Source organism: Dromiciops gliroides, chromosome 2 (assembly GCF_019393635.1).
Source record: "Dromiciops gliroides isolate mDroGli1 chromosome 2, mDroGli1.pri, whole genome shotgun sequence".
Taxonomy (NCBI): domain Eukaryota; kingdom Metazoa; phylum Chordata; class Mammalia; order Microbiotheria; family Microbiotheriidae; genus Dromiciops; species Dromiciops gliroides.
In genome coordinates, this window is record NC_057862.1 from 654,938,997 (window position 1) to 654,956,722 (window position 17,726).

Here is a 17,726-nt window from a genome sequence, read left to right on the forward strand (position 1 = left end):
TTGAACTCAGGTACTCCTGAATCCTAGGCTGGTGCTTTATCCACTGTGCCACCTAGCCGCCCCTTACAGCAGGTCTTAATGACTATACCACACCGTATTTTCTCTGTCCTATCCAGAATCATCATAACTACAATTGTCCGTGGGAAAAAGAATCTTCTGGACAGAGTTAGGTGAGATGAGGAGGATTTGTCAGAGGTGGGAGGGGCAAGAAGGAAGAAACAATATTGCTCTTGCTGCTGTTTGGAATTCCATTTCTAGAAGAAGCAAGATTAAGATATGAGAACAAAGAGAGTCTTTAGCTCCACACACAGCACAGTCAAAGGATACTCTGAAGAAGTTGCCAGCATTCTGCAACTCTTCCTATCACCACAGTTCCAGTAACCAGCTACCTGAATGGGTCACTGAGTCCAATGCTGGGGAAGACATTGGGATAGATTCAAGAAATGGATTTTTGGCAGGCTTATGATGTAAAACATGGTTCTAATCTATTTTTTAAAGTGTTCACATTATCCTGAAGGGGTATTCTATTGCTGGGCAGAGAGGTGGCTGGAGCTTTTGCCAAGATGCCATTGAGAGCAATGATGGGGACAGAGTTTATCTACATGATCAGGTTGGAACAAATAGAAGACTCTTATCGCTGAAGCACTCTGACATAGGGGTCAAATCAGACTAGAATCCTTTCAAGGAAAGCCCACTTCTCCCTCCCACGAAGTGCAGTATCATTGGCTGGCTTTCCAATTCATTCTCCACCAAGGATTCAAGAGAGGAAAGGGGCCATCACTTTGGTTTAGTCAATCCTAGAGTGGCTAATCTCATCCTTGGAAATGCACAGATGTATTTAGATGAGGTAACAATATGGAAACAGTATGAGCAATGGCAATCTGCATAAAGGGGTTAGTCATTGAGAGACGAAAGGTGGGAAACCCTAAGAATCTATTCCTAGTCATAATCAGATAACAAGGGATATTTGGACCATGGAACACAATAAAATATGAGGCCCTGCTTTGAAAATATCAGCTGCCCCAGATGCATTTGGGTTTTTTTGTTTTGTTTTGGTTTTGGTGAGGCAATTGGGGTTAAGTGACTTGCCCAGGGTCACACAGCTAGCGTCAAGTGTCTGAGGCCAGGTTTGAACTCAGGTCTTCCTGACTCCAGGGCCAGTGCTCTATCCACTGTGCCACCTAGCTGCGCCGCTCCCCCCACCCCAGATGCATTTGTTCACCTACATGGCCCTGACCTGTGAGAAAAAGAAAACTAAAAAAAAAATCAGGTCTCATGGAAATCAGAAATTTCTCTTATTTTAAAGATATTTCTTTCTCGAAGTCATGGTTATTCAGCTCCCTGACATAAATGTAGCACTAATTTGTGCTTTTATCCAAGGAAAAAACTAGGTGCCCTGAGAGACTGAGTAATAGGGGTATAAATACTTGAATTCATATCTATAACATGTCCTGTTCTTGGTTGTCTTTGCTAAGCCTTGTCTCTCCTCCTTCCCATTAGACAAGGTCTGGCAGGACAGGTTTGTGGGATTAATCCATAGTCTATGATATAGGAGCTGAGAATGAACAGGAGAGGGGGAAGGGCTAAACACAAAGGAAAAGTAATTCCATTTTTGGTTCTATCTGGCTTTCACAAGGCACTAGAAACTTTTTTTGTTAATGTTTAGACATAAATGTATATGTGGAGCTTCATTTAAGCATATGTAGTCACATTCAACAGCAGGCTCACAAGTATGCCCATAGGGAAACATATTTAGACCCAGAAACATTCAGGTAACCATAGCCTTTGTACAAAACCAGACCATCACTCGATTCATTTGGTTGCCTAGCTTTAGGGGATCTCAAGAGTAGACAGAAGATCCAATGACAAATTTCTCTGCTCTTTCTCAGACAATACAGGAAGGTAGCCCAGCAGCTTCATGGTATCTTTACAAACTTTCTGTATTCTGATTACCTTGTCATGTGGCAAGGACCGACGCCAGGCCTGGGCCACATCTTGGGCATTCCTGGAGTTTGTGTAGAAGGCATGTCCTCCCATGCCCTTGCCCTGTGTAATGTTATGCACCCAGGTTTGAAGCTGAGGCAAGAAGGGCAACCCTGCAAATTCATACAGGTTGGAAGTTTGGGTCAGTGGGTCCTTTACCAAGTCTTCATAACGTATTAGCCGGTAGCGTTCTCGTAGGGAGTCTGGTAGCACCTGTGCTGCCTTATAGATCTCTTCTTGGCTTTGGCAGATAGTTTTCATCAAGTGATAGGGCTGGTCCTCTCTCGTTATTCTATCCCATTGGTTCCCCAGGACAATATGGCTGTCCCGCATCAACTCCTGTTCTGTGTGTTGGCGGGAGCGGAACACAGCCCGGGGATCACGTACAAGGTGAATGATGTGCAGGTTGAGGGAAGGGTCAGTCAGCAGTGGGTGGAGGGTCTTCAGATTGAAGAAGCGCACCTCCTTGAGCACTACATGACTATAGGACTTACAGGCTTCTTCTACCACAGTGAAGGGCTGCTTGCCACATAGGATCTTGCAGTCAGTCTGAGGGATGATGGACTCTCTATTAAAGAACTGGCATGCAGGTGGGGAACACAGTGCCCGACTAGTCTCCCACTGGAAAATTCTAGACTGTTTCCTTGGACCCTGGGCCATGTAGGCATCAAAGACAGTCATGTCACAAAGGAAGACAGAGCGCACCAGGTCACGCACAGCCATCTGTAACTGTCCAGCATTGGCAGAGGAGAGAGTTGTCCACACATGCCAGGCTGGCTCCATCAGGTAGAAGACATCTGGGTGCTGGCTGAAGAGCTGGCCCACAAAGGAGGAGCCCGAGCGCCAGGAGGACAGGATCAGCACATGCACAGGGCTTGACTTCTCTGTTAGACCAGGGCTGTGACTGGGGCTGTACAACTGCTGGAAGAGGAGGAGGAATACTAAAGATTGGAGGGCCAAGAGGACCAATAGCCTTGTTTTCTTTACCCAGAACATTGTGCAGGAAGCAAGCCTGTCGGGGGCAAGAAAAATGGACTGTATGAGACTGTTAGATATCCATCAACTTCCACATCTCCCTTCTAGGCAACCAATCCTAACCAACGGGCTACCAACTCCTATTCCGCCATGACTCAGCCCAACAATACCTGAACACGGCTCCATCTCCCCTTCTCCCCCATTTCCCAATCACCTCCTATCTCCTACAAAATGTCAATAAGTACCAGGGTGCGGTCCCTTTTACCTCATCACTTAGAGTAGGAATTCTTAACTTGGAGTCCACATGCCCTCAAATGGTTTAGGAGTAGATTTTAGAGGATCCAGGAACTTGGATGGTTTATATATATATATATATATATATATATATATATATATATATATATATATATATATATATATATGTCATATCTTTATTTCAAGATAATTGGTCTTCTTTGTAATCTTATGTATTTTACTTTATGTATTTAAAAATGTTATTCTGCCCATCCATTGCGGAATGGCTAAACAAGCTGTGGTTTATGATAGTGATGGAATATTATTGTGCTATAAGAAATGACAAGCAGGATGATTTCAGAAAGGCCTGGAAAGACTTGTGTGAACTGATGTATAGTTAAGTGAGTGGAACCAAGAGAATATTGTGCATGGAGACAGCAATACTGTTTGATGAAGAACTGTCAATGACTTAACTATTTTCAACAATACAATGATCCAAGACAATCCCAAAGGACTATCAATGAAACATACTATCCACCCCCAAAGAAAAACTGATATTGATGGAACACAGACTGAAGCAAGCTGTTTTTCACTTTCACTTTTTTCTTTTATTCAAGTTTTCATATACAAAATGACTAATATGGTAATGTTGTACATAATCATACATGTTTAACCTACATATGATTGCTTAAAGTCTCAGGGAAGGGACAGGGGAGGAGGGATAAAAATTGGAACCTAAAACTAAAGAATATTATTCTGAGAAGGGGTCCATAGGCTTCCCCAGACTGCCAAAGAGATCCAGAATCCAAAAAAAAAAAAAGGTTAACAATCTCTGAGTTAGAATTTTATATAGCAAAGTCAATCCTGACCCCATTTTTCACTGAAATTCTCGATAATTACTATAACCTAACCAGTCATCAGAACATTTTAGATCTGATCTACTCACTATTTTTTCCCACATAGTGAAAAAACAAAGAAGCAAGGTGCCTTCATAAATACCAAATCGCAACCAAATAATTCCCTGCCACAAACCCGATTTTAAGAAATTGTTCTTCTTGGAACGGTCTGGAATTTGTGAATTCCAAAGGCCATTTCTTGATGACTACTGTCTTAACATCAGGTTTTTCCTTCATTCCTTTTTCTTTTAAGAATATTCAAAACAATTAAACTAGGGGCAGCTAGGTGGCGCAGTGGATAGAGCACCGGCCCTGGAGTCAGGAGGACCTGAGTTCAAATCGGGCCCCAGACACTTAACACTTACTAGGTGTGTGGCCCTGGGCAAGTCACTTAACCCCAATTGCCTCACCCCCCCCCAAATATATATATATATATATATATATATATATATATATATATATATATATATATATAAAACTAGATATGGTATCCATTTCCATGTAGAGTTTTCCAATTCAGCTTGTTTGTATTTTTATGAGAAAAATTTGAATTATATAAATTAAGACAAAATGTGAGCAATAATGATGGCCTCTATTTTTGTCCCTTTCCAAATCGTGCTATATGAGTTGTAGTGTGTAAGCTGTTCTCTTTCTGCTAACCTCACTTTGTAAGCATTTCATAGGAGTCTTTCCATTGTTCTTCACCTTCTTTCTATTTTTTCTTTTTTAAATTTATACCTGCTTTTATTTCTTTCATACTGTCAAAGGTTTTTAATGAAACTGGCTAACCATGCATCTAAAGTCAGGAAACAGAAATCTAGCAATATGAAAGAATGGATTTTAGAAGAACAGACAGGAAGCAGTAGACAAAAGAAAATCTAATAACTGGCAAATTCAGGGACACAAAATGAGGTAGCGACAAGAATTTGACTTTGGTTATGACATGAGAGGTTGTGGTCTGGGTCCTAAAAAGGATGATTTATGATTAGTCTCTTCCCAGGTTTCCCTTGGAAAGCCCCCTGTCCACTCCCATCCTGAAGAAATGGAAAAGTTGTCATCTTGCTCAGCTCAGAAGGAATATTATAATGATACTCTACATCCCATTAATTCTGGTATTTTTCACCTATCTGCTTCAGAGAAATAGAGGGAGGCCAATCAATACCTCATTTTTTTTTTTAAAAAGTGAACAGAAACAACCCTTAACTTAGTTCCCATATTCTTCAGAACCTGAGCCCAACATAAAAGTCATGGAGAATCTTTTCAAGGGTGTGAAATCACTGGCAATGATAGAATAAGGAAGGGCTCTCCTAAGACCAGAAGTAGTCAAGGGTCTTTCCTCGGGGAAATACAAGAAGCAAGATTAAGGACAGAAAACAATCAAGAAAAAGGACTAGAAGGGGTGAGGGAAGAAGGAGGTTAACCTATAACCCTCTGCAATAAACCTATGAAAGACAGTAACTGGGACCTGTAATTATCTTCAGATGACTAAAGCACTCACAAGTACCTCAGAGCAAAAAGACCCCCTTTAACCTCCCAGATCCTAGCCCTGAGTCTTTTTCTTTTTCAGATTCTACTCATAGGCATTCTTGCTTGCAGATTTTTCCTAGCCTCAAACTCTCCCTGTCCTGGGACCAAGTCTCCCTAACTATGTTTTTGGATTCATCTCAGTTGCCTAAGACGTCTGACTCTGAAGATTTGCTCCTCTGTTTCTTCCTTTCCACAGACAGGTTCCCTAACTCCAGTGAGAGAAGACAAGGTTCTCTTGATAAGTGAGCCCTCTTCCTTGTCCCTGGCTTCTGAGAAACATGCTGGTTCCAGATGTTTCATGGGAGGGTTTCTCATAGCCACATTCCAGGGAAGTAATTCCAGGCTTCCCTCTGAGCCTTTCAGTAATCCATCATCGCCCCCAAGGGATGGCCTAGTATGGCCGCAGGAGAACCTTTGTAAGCCGACAAGGACCACCTTCTAAAAGCAGAGCCTTCCCATGAAGGCTTCAGACTAGATCTCTTACCGGGAGAAAGGCCACAAGGAATAGGTGGTCAAATAACCAGTGGGGTGTGTGTGTCTGTGTGTGTGTGTGTGTGTGTGTGTGTGTAAAAGTAATCAGCTGTGTAAGGGATATATTTAGGAGCAAGAAACAGAAGAGGAGGGATACAGGAGAGGTAAGGAGCCAGGAAGATAAGTGAGTCTCTGGTTGTCCCCAATTGAGTTAATTCCCAGTTTGTGGGAGTCCAGTCTAGGTGCTTGAGGAAGGAACACAGTGGGGAGAGATTAGAAAGACTTTGTTGCTGGTCAGTTGTTTTCAGTTGTGTCTGACTCTTTGTGACCCCATTTGGGGTTTTCTTTTTTTTTTTTTTTTTTTTTTGCGGGGCAATGGGGGTTAAGTGACTTGCCCAGGGTCACACAGCTAGTAAGTGTCAAGTGTCTGAGGCCGGATTTGAACTCAGGTACTCCTGAATCCAGGGCCAGTGCTTTATCCACTGCGCCACCTAGCCACCCCCTGGGGTTTTCTTGATAGAGATACTGGAGTGGTTTGCCATTTCCTTCTCCAGCTCATTTGACATATGAGGAAACTGAGGCAAACAGGGTAAAGTGATTTGCCCAGGGTCACATAGCTAGTAAGCATCTGAGGCCAGATTTGAACTCAGGAAAATGAAGTTTGCTGACTCCATGGAGGCCCAGCACTCTATCCATGGCTCCACCTAGCTGCCCCCAAAAGACCAGCCATGTCTAAATAACAACCAAGTCAGGAAAAGAGCCACAGAAGCCAGAAAGAAATGCTTTCCTGTTGTTATACAATTACTTCTCTGCTCTGTTCACAGTTTTCCATTGAAGTCACATTCTCCACTGAATTAAATGAATGAAAAGGCATTTATTAAGTCCCTGCTGTATACCAAGGATTGTGCTGGGCACCAGGGATACAAATCTAAAAATGAGACAGGCATAATAATACAGAATTTATAGGGGAGTGGACTCATAGGGATTTTGAGGAAAGCCCTATGGCAGTTGGGGGGAGAGGAAAAGAGGAGGAGGCAAAAATTATCTCTGGAGGTCCAAAATATCATACGGAAACTGCTCCCTGTAGTTTCCTACCTTTAATAGGGATATATAGATATATCTATCTATATAAATGGAACACAGGTTCTCTCTGCCCCCCGCCCCCAGCTTACTGCATATGCTCAGAGAGAATCCCCATTTTTACTTGGATTTTTAAAAGACAAAAAGGAAGGTGCTCTTGTTTCTGCCATGTACCGTGTGAACTAGAAAGACAACTCTTTTCTGGGAAGAAAGGAAGAAAATAGGCATTTATTAAGCACTTACCATGTGCCAAGAACTATGCTAAGTACTGGGAATAAAAATACAAGGAAAAATCTGGTCCCTTGTGGCCAGGAGGAGATTCCAAAGTTAGCAAAATTGGTTCTTTTGGAAGGGGTTGGGTGGGGTGGTTGATTTGGGGTCTACTTGCAGCACAGATACTTTGAAAATCAAAATTGTTTTATATAAGAATGACATGGGGCTTAGGATAAATCAAAAGAAGTTTCTCCTGTGAGAAGCAAACCCAAAGATGACCAGATAACAGGACAGACATATCAAGGAATCAAGGGACTATTAAAGCTTAGATTGACCCACTAGATATCAGGACAGACACACCTAAGAAGTAAGGGGAGATAAAATTCCATGGCAGGAAAATCAATCAGGTGAGGCTACTACCTGACTGGAGCTGGGAGATAGAGATAACCCCAAAAGTCAGGACCATCATTTACCAAAAAAAAAAAAAAAGTTAAAATTAAAATAAATCCCCCTAGACTCTCAGGAATATGACAAACATCTGGGCTCTCCCCATCTCACCCCAAAAAGGAACTTTCCATTTTCAGGTGGTCACCCCATCTACCCTCTATAAAAGTGTTGTCCTTAGTCTGGTTTGGGAAAGCTAAAATTCTAGGCTTTCCTCCCGGACATATTCCCTTGTGCTAAATAAAAACCATTTTAATTCTAATTGAACTGTGTGCAAGAGTGTGTTTATTGAGGAATACCTAAGGACCCCCACCACCTTTCCCCTGTGACAATAAGAAAGCCATGACCACTTTTCTACCTCAAACCCATCTTTAGTCATAGTATTGGAAATAGCTTTATGTTACTGTATTCTACAAAGTCTACAGCATACTGCAGTAAAAAAAAGAAAAAGAAAAACACCCCTTTTTCATTAAGGAAAAAGAAATATCCCTGCATGAAGTCCACAGTTGTAGATCTGGTGCCTTTCTTGTTATTGTTTTGAGAGATGATTAAATTGGACTTCTGCTTGTATTTGCATGCAAAGTGTGTCCTCTGCTACCAAGTAAAAGTTACTTAAAACACTGTAACATTCCTCCTCTGAGTAATAATAAATTATAACATTCCTCCTCTGAGCAATAATAAATAGAAAGGGAATTTATTGCAGCAATTAACAGGAGAAAAAAGATGGTCCCTCGTTGCAAATATCTAGTTTGCTTTGTCAACAAAGAACTAAGAAAGTTTATAGCCTCCAATCTACTTATAAAACACTCAGTGAGACAGCACATTGAGCATTTTCTGGTAAAGTTAGCACATTTTTCTTTCTTTCTTTCTTTTTTAGTGAGGCAATTGGGGTTAAGTGACTTGCCCAGGGTCACACAGCTAGTAAGTGTCAAGTGTCTGAGGCTGGATTTGAACTCAGGTCCTCCTGAATCCAGGGCTGGTGCTCTATCCACTGCACCACCTAGCTGCCCCAAGTTAGCACTTTTTTTTTTTTTTTAGTGAGGCAATTGGGGTTAAGTGACTTGACCAGGGTCACACAGCTAGTAAGTGTTAAGTGTCTGAGGCCGGATTTGAACCCAGGTCCTCCTGACTCCAGGGCCGGTGCTCTATCCACTGCGCCACCTAGCTGCCCCAAGTTAGCACATTTTAAACCTGAAGAATGTCTTTTTAATTATCGATAAAGGACAGAGAGAAGAAATTATGAGGCAATGCTGAACTGGGAGTTTAGAGACTTTAGTTTAAAATCTCACCTATGATACCAGGTATGTGACCTTTGGGGAAATCCTTTAACTTTTCTGAGGCTTAAATCTCCTGTGTGAAATGGAGAAATACTTGCATAACACCTACCTCATGGGATTGTTACAAAGAAACTCTTTGTGCAAATCTAAGAGCTCTACATAATTTAATATTAATACTACTGTGTTAATGGAGTTACTATTATTGTGTAAATGTTAATGGAAGTTAATATTGTTGAATAAATGTCCCCCTGGTACTAGCATCTGATCAGGAAAAAAGGATGTATTAGCATGGAATTCTCAGTAAATGCCACTAGACATCACTCACCAGTCCGGTTTAATAAGGAGCCACCAAACATCTCTAATGTACAGTGTCAATTTAATTTGGAAAGCATTTATTGAGTGCCTACTATATGCAGGTTGGGGTCTATTTGCAGCATAGATACTTTGAAAAGAAAAAATGTTTTATATAAGAAGAATGATGTACTAGCTACTGAAAGGGATACAATCCCAGCCCAAAAGGAACCTCTAGTAGAGGATATAAAAAATTTACAGTGACATCAATACTTCAACATCTATAATTTTCATTTCAAGTCAACAAGCATTTATTTATTTGTTTGGGGGTTTTTTTGTGGGACAATGAGGGTTAAGTGACTTGCCCAGGGTCACACAGTTAGTAAATAGCAAGTTGTCTGATGCCAGATTTGAACTCAGGTCCTCCCGAATCCAGGACTGGTGCTTTATCCACTGTGCCACCTAGCTGCCCCCATCAACAAGCATTTATTAAGCACCTACTATGTGCCAAGCACTATGGGGAAGGAAAAAGGAAGGGAATAAGCATTTATAATGGTACACACTATGTGCCAGGCACTGTGCTAACCCTTTGCAAATATCATCTCATTTGATCTTTCTAACAACCCTGGAAGGGAAGTGCTCTAATTATCTCCATTTTACAGTTGAAGAAGCTGAGGAAGAGGTTTGGTAGCCTGCCCAGGGACACAGAGCTATTAAGTATCTGAAGCCAAATTTGAACTCAGCTTTTCCTGACTCCAGACCCACCTCTCTTTCCCGTATCACCTAGCTGTCCCATATAGATAACAATGAGTCATCATATATTGCAGAACTAATGATAAGTGCTTGCAAAAAGCAAATAACTGTAGCTTCTGCGGTATCATTGGTTTCTAGGATGAAATGGTAGAAAAATTCTGACGTACTTGGTGCCCCACCTCCCCCAAATCAAATCAATATACACTCTGACCCATGGCAACAAATGGGGGGGGAGTGAGAAAGGGGAAAATATATGAGAGAGTATGGTTAAAGAGAAAACTCAGAGAAGCCAAAAGCTTTATGAGGTATGAGGTTTTTGTATGATCTACAGCATACTATCTTTCCAGAAAGAACTGGTAGGTGCTAGGCATGGTGGGCATCTAAGCAATCATCCCAAGGGTTCGAGAATAAAAATGAATAAAGAAATACCACCAGAAGAAAAAATTTTTAAAGATCCTTTAAAAACCCACCCAACATTTCAACACTGTTTCTCTCTCAAGGATGGTGGAACTGCCACCTTTGGACCCTAACTTCAGAGACAGGAAGTCTGTGGTGCTTATGGAAGAGACAAATGATGAGAAAAATATTAAAAAGAAGAAAGATGGGGGTAATGGCCCGACTAGACCAAGTGCATATAGAAAGGAGATTGCTGCTGGAGGAAATTCAATCGGGAGGGCACTTAGGGATCAATATTCTGAAGGAGGCAAAGATACAGAAGACGTGGTGGGGGGTAATCTTGAACCTTCTTAATACCCAGAAAAGGTCACTGTGAATACCAATAACTGTCAACTTAAATGCCTCTTCTCCCATCTAAATAAAATCTTTATGAGGGTCATCTACACATGACTTGACCACAACACAGTAGTAGGGGACAAGCAGGCTTTTGCAAACTAAGCCTTATCTTTACCATCTCATAATTGGCTGAAACATGTAGAGAATCTAAGATCCTATCAAGTTTTCATTTGTCAACTACTCCCCCTCCCCAAACAAACCCCCAAACTATTAGATTTCGAGAACACAAAACACTGCCCCACAGGGTCTTTTTGTTTTGTTTTGTTGGGTTTTTGTTGGTTTTTTTTTTTTTTTAGTGAGGTAATGGGGGGTTAAGTGATTTGCCCAGGGTCACACAGCTAGTAAGTATTAAGTGTCTGAGGTCGGATTTGAACTCAGGTCCTCCTGACTCCAGGGCTGGTGCTCTATCCACTGCACCACCTAACTGCCCCTGCCCCACAGGGTCTTAAAAGTGATGAGGTGTTTTCCACCCATATATAAAATAATTCAGGACTCCTTGGAACATGTAAGGACAGAAATAATCTTGTTCAATAACCTTCTGCTGATGAACAGTTGTTGTTGAGTCATTTCAGTCATGTCTAACTCTTTGAGACTCCATTTGGCATTTTCATGGCAAAGATACATGGCAAAGTGGTTTGCCATTTCCTTTTCCAGTTCATTTTTCTGATGAGGAAACTGAAGCCAACGGGGTTAAGTGACTTGCCCAACCACACAGCTAGTTAGAGTCTGAGGTTGGATTTGAACTCAAGGAGTTTAAGGAGCCCAGCACTCCATTCACTGTGCCACCTAGCTGTTCCAATAAACATCAGACGATGCACATAATCAGGAGATGTGTGCTTCCCACAAGTATTCAGCACTATGATGGAGGAGATCCAATGGCATCCAGGTTGAGAAGGGATTCCCTAAGCTCCAAGACATTTCAGAGTTTCTTGGAAAAGATCTGTGATCATTTAAAGGCATTTAGCATGTCCATCCACACGGGGAGCACCAAATGGATGAATGAAAAGCCATTTATTAAGCACTCACTATTTGCAAAGTGCTGTAGATACAAAAGAAAAGTAAGACAGTGTTTGCTCTCAAAGTGACCACATTCTAACAGGGGAGACAACACATATGGATAGTATAATTCAAATGGAATCGTCCTTAGGGTGTAATGTTAAGGTAAATGGTAATGTATCTTCCTTAGTGCCATTTTCATTCATAAAACCATATCTATTTTTGATATTTAACCACTGACAGTGTCTAGGACTTTGTGGGCAACAGCTCTCTTTTCCAAGTCTTCAGTAATTTTGACCATTGAGGAGACAGGGGTTACAGTCACCTATAAAGGCAGCTGATGGGTCACATCTCCACAAGGGCTGCTCCCAGAGATGATGGGTACTAAGGTCTGACCAGTACTATGATCGGTGAGTGGAGGGAACTCTTATTCCCAGGACTCTTGGGCTTACCTGCCTGTTGGTGGCAATTGACTGGCAGAGGTGGTTGCTGTCACTGGTGGTGAAGACAACCCTTCTCTGCAAGGATTGCTGAGGACAGTGAAGCACAGGTTGGAAACACAGCCCACCTGCCCTTACCCCACCCAGGAATATAGAATAATTGAACATAGCTGCCTGTATTTTTTGTAAAGTCATTATAGTAATAATTACGAACCAACAAATCAATAAATAAAACAAAAAATAGCCTTGGAGATACTGCAGTTCCTGGGGCTATTGGTCTCTGGTCTTGGGATATCTCTACCAGGGTTTAAGAGATGGTGGTGGTTCGACCTTTGTGGCACCTGTTATCTCCTGTCTCTACTTCAATCCTTCTACTGCTTCATCTAAGCTGTTGTTCAGTCAACTTCAGTCACATCTGACTCTTTGTGATCCCATTTGGGGTGTCATTGACAAAGATACTGGAGTGGTTTGCCATTTCCTTCTCCAACTCCTTTTACAATCAGGAAAACTGAGGCAAACAAGGTTAAGTGACTTGCCCAGGGTCACACAGCCAGATCTGAACTCAGGAAGATGAGTCTTCTCAACCCCAGGCCCAGGACTCCGTCCACTATGACACCATCTAATTGCCTAACAACAACAACAGAACCCCTTTGATGGGCTTTAGGGAGAACCTGGACAGAAGCCACATAAGATAGGCAGGTGTGGGATGGGTGATGTTTCTCTTCATTGAAGGAATTCTCAAATTAATGACCAACAGAACTTTTTGTGTAATAGATAAATGACAATAAATTGTATGGTGATAAATACTGCTGTGGTGTACATAAAGACACCACTGAAATTGTAATTTGCCCTCAAATCTCTGCTGTTGGGTTCTGACTGCCACTTTAGGGCAGGGTCACTACAAGGTCAGAGGTAATGGTGGAGTCACGTAGCTTCATAAGAAGAAAAACTACTGGGGGGCAGCTAGGTGGCACAGTGGATAAAGCACTGGCCCTGGATTCAGGAGGACCTGAGTTCAAATCTGGCCTCAGACACTTGGCACTTACTAGCTGTGTGACCCTGGGCAAGTCACTTAACCCCTATTGCCCCACCAAAACAAACAAACCAAAAAAAGAAGAAGAAGAAGAAAAACTACTGTTGAATCTCAGACTATGCCCCTAACTCAAGCTAGCCTGACCTGGTAAATAGCTAGCAATGACTCCCTCTGCTGATTGGATTAAATCTGTATACCTTGGCCTAGAATTCAAGGTACTCCATTGTTTGATTCCAACTTACCTTTCCAACTTTTTCTCTTATGACTTTTCTTAAAATATGGAACTATTTGCCATTATGTGAGCAGACAGACTTTGCTGCTTCCTTCCCTTTGTTTATACCATTCCATATATCTGGAATGCTCTCCCCCTTCCCAGAATCCCTGCTTCTTCCTTCTGCCACACCGTCCCCCCAAAGGAACATCTGACTATTCTTAAGGCCTACTTCTTTCAAAAAACTTTCCCTGATCTTCTGAGCCCAAAATGATTATTCCTCCCCCCCCCCCGGGAAAAAAAACAACATAATTATATCCACTGATATTTATATAGCACATTCATTTTAGAAAAACACTTTACATATATTATAATTCATCCTACTCTGTGAGGGAGGTACTATTATTCCATATTTTATAACTGAGGAAGCTGAGGCTGAGAAATGTTAAGTGACTTGTCTCAAGTCACATAGCTAGGGGCAGCTGGGTATTGCAGTTGATAAAACACCGCCCTGGATTCAGGAGGACCTGAGTTCAAATCCGGCCTCAAGACACTTGACACTTACTAGCTGTGTGACCCTGGGCAAGTCACTTAACCCTCATTGCCCCACCCACCCCCCCCAAAAATCAAGTCACATAGCTAGCCAGTTAACATCCGAGCCAGAATGTAAACCCAGGACTTTGTGATTCCAAGTCCTCTCCATAAACCATGATGTTTCAGTATTGCATTTTATAGTGCCCTAATACAAACTTTAGAAAGACTCATCTTCCCAAGTTCAAATCTGGCCAAACACAACTGAAATGACTGAACAATAACAACAAAATATGTACTTTTCATTTTCTAATTTGCATAGCTCTTTATATTTTGGTTTTTATCTATTTAGCTATTATTACTTTAGCTATCATTATACTAGCCTATATGCTGCTGGAAAGTGGAAACTAGTTATGACTATAGAATTTAAAATTAAATTGAATTAAGAAATGAATGGGAAATTTTATAAGAAACATATAACCAATTTGGGAATTTTAGATCCCAGGCCCCAAAGCATAGCTTCAACTCATTATTGCCAGAACTCCTGGATTTTCCAATGGGATTGCCATCAAACCAAGAAATTCAATGAGAGGTACAGTGAGAAGCATACTTAGGAAGATGGACAATAATAGAACTTCATAGTCTCATTATTTTGTTTGCTTGTTTTTGTGGGGCAATGAGGGTTAAGTGACTTGCCCAAGGTCACACAGGTAGTAAGTGTCAAGTGTCTGAAACCGGATTTGAACTCAGGTCCTCCTGAATCCAGGACCAGTGCTTTATCCGCTGTGCCATCTAACTGTCCCCCCCCCCAATAGTCTTATTATTGATTCTTTTTTTTTTTTTGGTGAGGCAATTGGGGTTAAGTGACTTGCCCAGGGTCACACAGCTAGTAAGTATCAAGTATCTGAGGCCAGATTTGAACTCAGGTCCTCCTGACTCCAGGGCCGGTACTCTAACCACTGTGCCATCTAGCTGCCCATTAGTCTCATTATTGAAATGATTAGGAGAAGGGAGAGAAATATTTATCACTGTAGATGTGACATGGTGTCACTTTGACAGTCCCTGGGAACCAGTAGGAGAGATAAGCACCTCTATAACAGAACTCCAAAGAACAATCTCTGACATTTGTACGGCCCTTTTAGACACCTCTTATTTCATTTTCTCAGTGTCTCTCTGAGGTGGTCGGGTTAGATACATGTTTTTTAAAAAAATTATTAAGCTGAAACTGTGCTTTATGAATGAATTGCTATTGACCAGTTTTGACAGTAAGCATTTATTATTAATGTTAACGTTATACATACAGAGATAGCGCTATAGAGATTTGTCAATCAGTAAAGGATTGACCACGTGGTAGAGAAAGCAGGGAGAGAGCTTTAGCATGGCAGTTAATATGAGCAGGTGAAAAGCCCTAGGAGACCCATTCTGTGTATGTGGTCTTAAGGAGAATTCAGAAGACCTACAATACCTACTGCTGTCCTAAGAGGGAGAGCTAAGCCAAAAAAAAGTCCAGAGAGGGAGCTGGTGGTCTCTTCCAATTTTTATCCTCTTTTGATAGAGGCAGGTCATTTTATACATTGAACAAAGCTAATAGGTTAGCATCATTCAATTCCAATGGTTGACATGACTTGAGAGTGGTCTAAATTAAAAATGAATCCTACAGATGACAGGGAGAAGAATGTAAAAGACCCACTGAAGGTGTTGAAAGCAGAATCTATTATCTAGATGTGCTTTGATCCCATCAGTCCTTCACAGAGCTAAACAAAAGAATCTATCATCATTTCTTTTGTTCCCTTGGGTTTGTCCCAAATAAAATCAAGAACAGGACTTCCTGGAGTGGGGAGAGAAGGGACTTTGAGGGCAGCTAAGTGGCACAGTGGATAGAGCACTGGCCCTGTAGTCAGGAGGACCTGAGTTCAAATCCAGCCTCAGACACTTAACACTTACTAGCTGTGTGACCCTGGGCAAGTCACTTAACCCCAATTGCCACACACACACACATACACAAAGGGACTGTGAAACTGATCCCTGGGTCCCCCAAGAATTCCATTATTAATAATTATTTTCTCACAATTCTTAATTGGTGATTGGAATATAAAAAGGTCCAAGGATTTAGAAATTGGAAATCACAGAACTTTAGGGGGTAGGAAGCATCTCAGAGATCACATTTTGCAGATAAGGAAACTGAGGCCCCAGGGCGGCTCCAGAGTGGACCCACTGCAACCCTGGCCAAGTCTCTTCCTTTCTCTGGGTCTCTGTAAAGGACCCCTGCCAGCTCTGACATTCCAGGATCCCAAGTGCTCTTCTTGCTGAGTTTAGAATCAGCGCTGCCCAGCTCACCCACACTCTGGGCACTGGCCAAGGGGACTGACTGCCCTGCGGGAGATGCGCAGGGGAACTGTGTTCTTACCGTCTCCCCCAATTTGGCTCCTTCCCCTGCTTGGCAGTCCTGGCAGCTCTCTTCCGTTGCCTCAGGATCTCCTCTCCTCCAGCCTCTAGTCTCCCGCTACATTTTGCATAACTTCCTAAGCGAGCCTCTTTTCTGGGAGCAGTTTTAATATCTTCTTGTAGCCAGGAAATGACCCCACCTTCCAAGACTGGTGTGGGGCAGATGGCAGAGCCCATCAGGGAGTGGTGCTAGGGACAGCTCTGAGAGCCACACAGCAAGTGGTGTGTGAAGATGACCACGAGGACTAGAGCCCCTGGGGGAATGTTTCCAGCACGGAAGCTTCACTCCTACTGGGCAGGGAGGAGCAGAGGAGGAGGAAGCAGGACGCCTCTGGAATGTGGCTCCTCCTAGGTCAGGAGCTTGCTGCCCGCCTCAGGAATGGGGGAGAACAGAAGGCATATGGGCAGAAAAGCCACAGACCCACCAAGGATCATTAGGCTGCCCCCACCTCCACCCTACCCTGATAACAGGAAGCTTTGGTTTCCCTGTGATCTTCCCAGAAGAGCACAGAAGGTGAACACTGGGCTCCCACTCTTTTGAGTCTACAATCTCTGATGTTGGAGGCAGGGGAAATGGAGAGGTCGGTTAAAAATGTGCTGCTCTTGGCAGAGAGGGGAATGAAGTCTTTGCTTTCATCTTATTATCTTTTCTCACTCTTTTCTGCAGCCGTTGTCTGATGTCATTGGGCCTAGTGAGTTGTATTTCACATCTCCATCTGCCTACATAGCTCTTAGACAAGTCCTGGGACTTGGGAAAACTAATTCCTGGGCTCTCCTTAAAAACCCTTTTCTTCTGTCCCTATGGAAGATTTAGTTCACCTATCAATCAGTACAAGTGCCTAAACCACATCACTACCACAAATCACCAGAAGCTAGAGACATAATCCCAGTTGTGTTGATTTATTTTTTCCCCCTCTATAATTCTTTTTTCTTTTTTCTTTTTTGGCAGGGCAATGGGGGTTAAGTGACTTGCTCAGGGTCACACAGTTAGTAAGTGTCAAGTGTCAGCCTGGATTTGAACTCAGGTCCTCCTGAATCCAGGGCTGGTGCTTTATCCACTGTGCCACCTAGCTGCCCCCCCCAATAATTCTTGTTGGTTAGGCTACCTTAAGGATGGGAGATGCCTGGAAATAC

General features: G+C 42.3%; 1 protein-coding gene across 1 annotated transcript; it reads right to left on the reverse strand.

The window, feature by feature from the left end:
• Window positions 1-1,830: 1,830 nt before the first annotated feature.
• CHST4 (carbohydrate sulfotransferase 4) lies at window positions 1,831-16,769 on the reverse strand. The gene is made up of 3 exons (XM_043989129.1): window positions 16,706-16,769; window positions 7,912-7,918; window positions 1,831-2,995 (listed from the first exon to the last, which is right to left on the reverse strand). The coding sequence occupies exons 1-3, from the start codon at window positions 16,767-16,769 to the stop codon at window positions 1,831-1,833; spliced, it is 1,236 nt and encodes a 411-aa protein (XP_043845064.1).
• Between the last annotated feature and the right edge of the window lie 957 nt (window positions 16,770-17,726).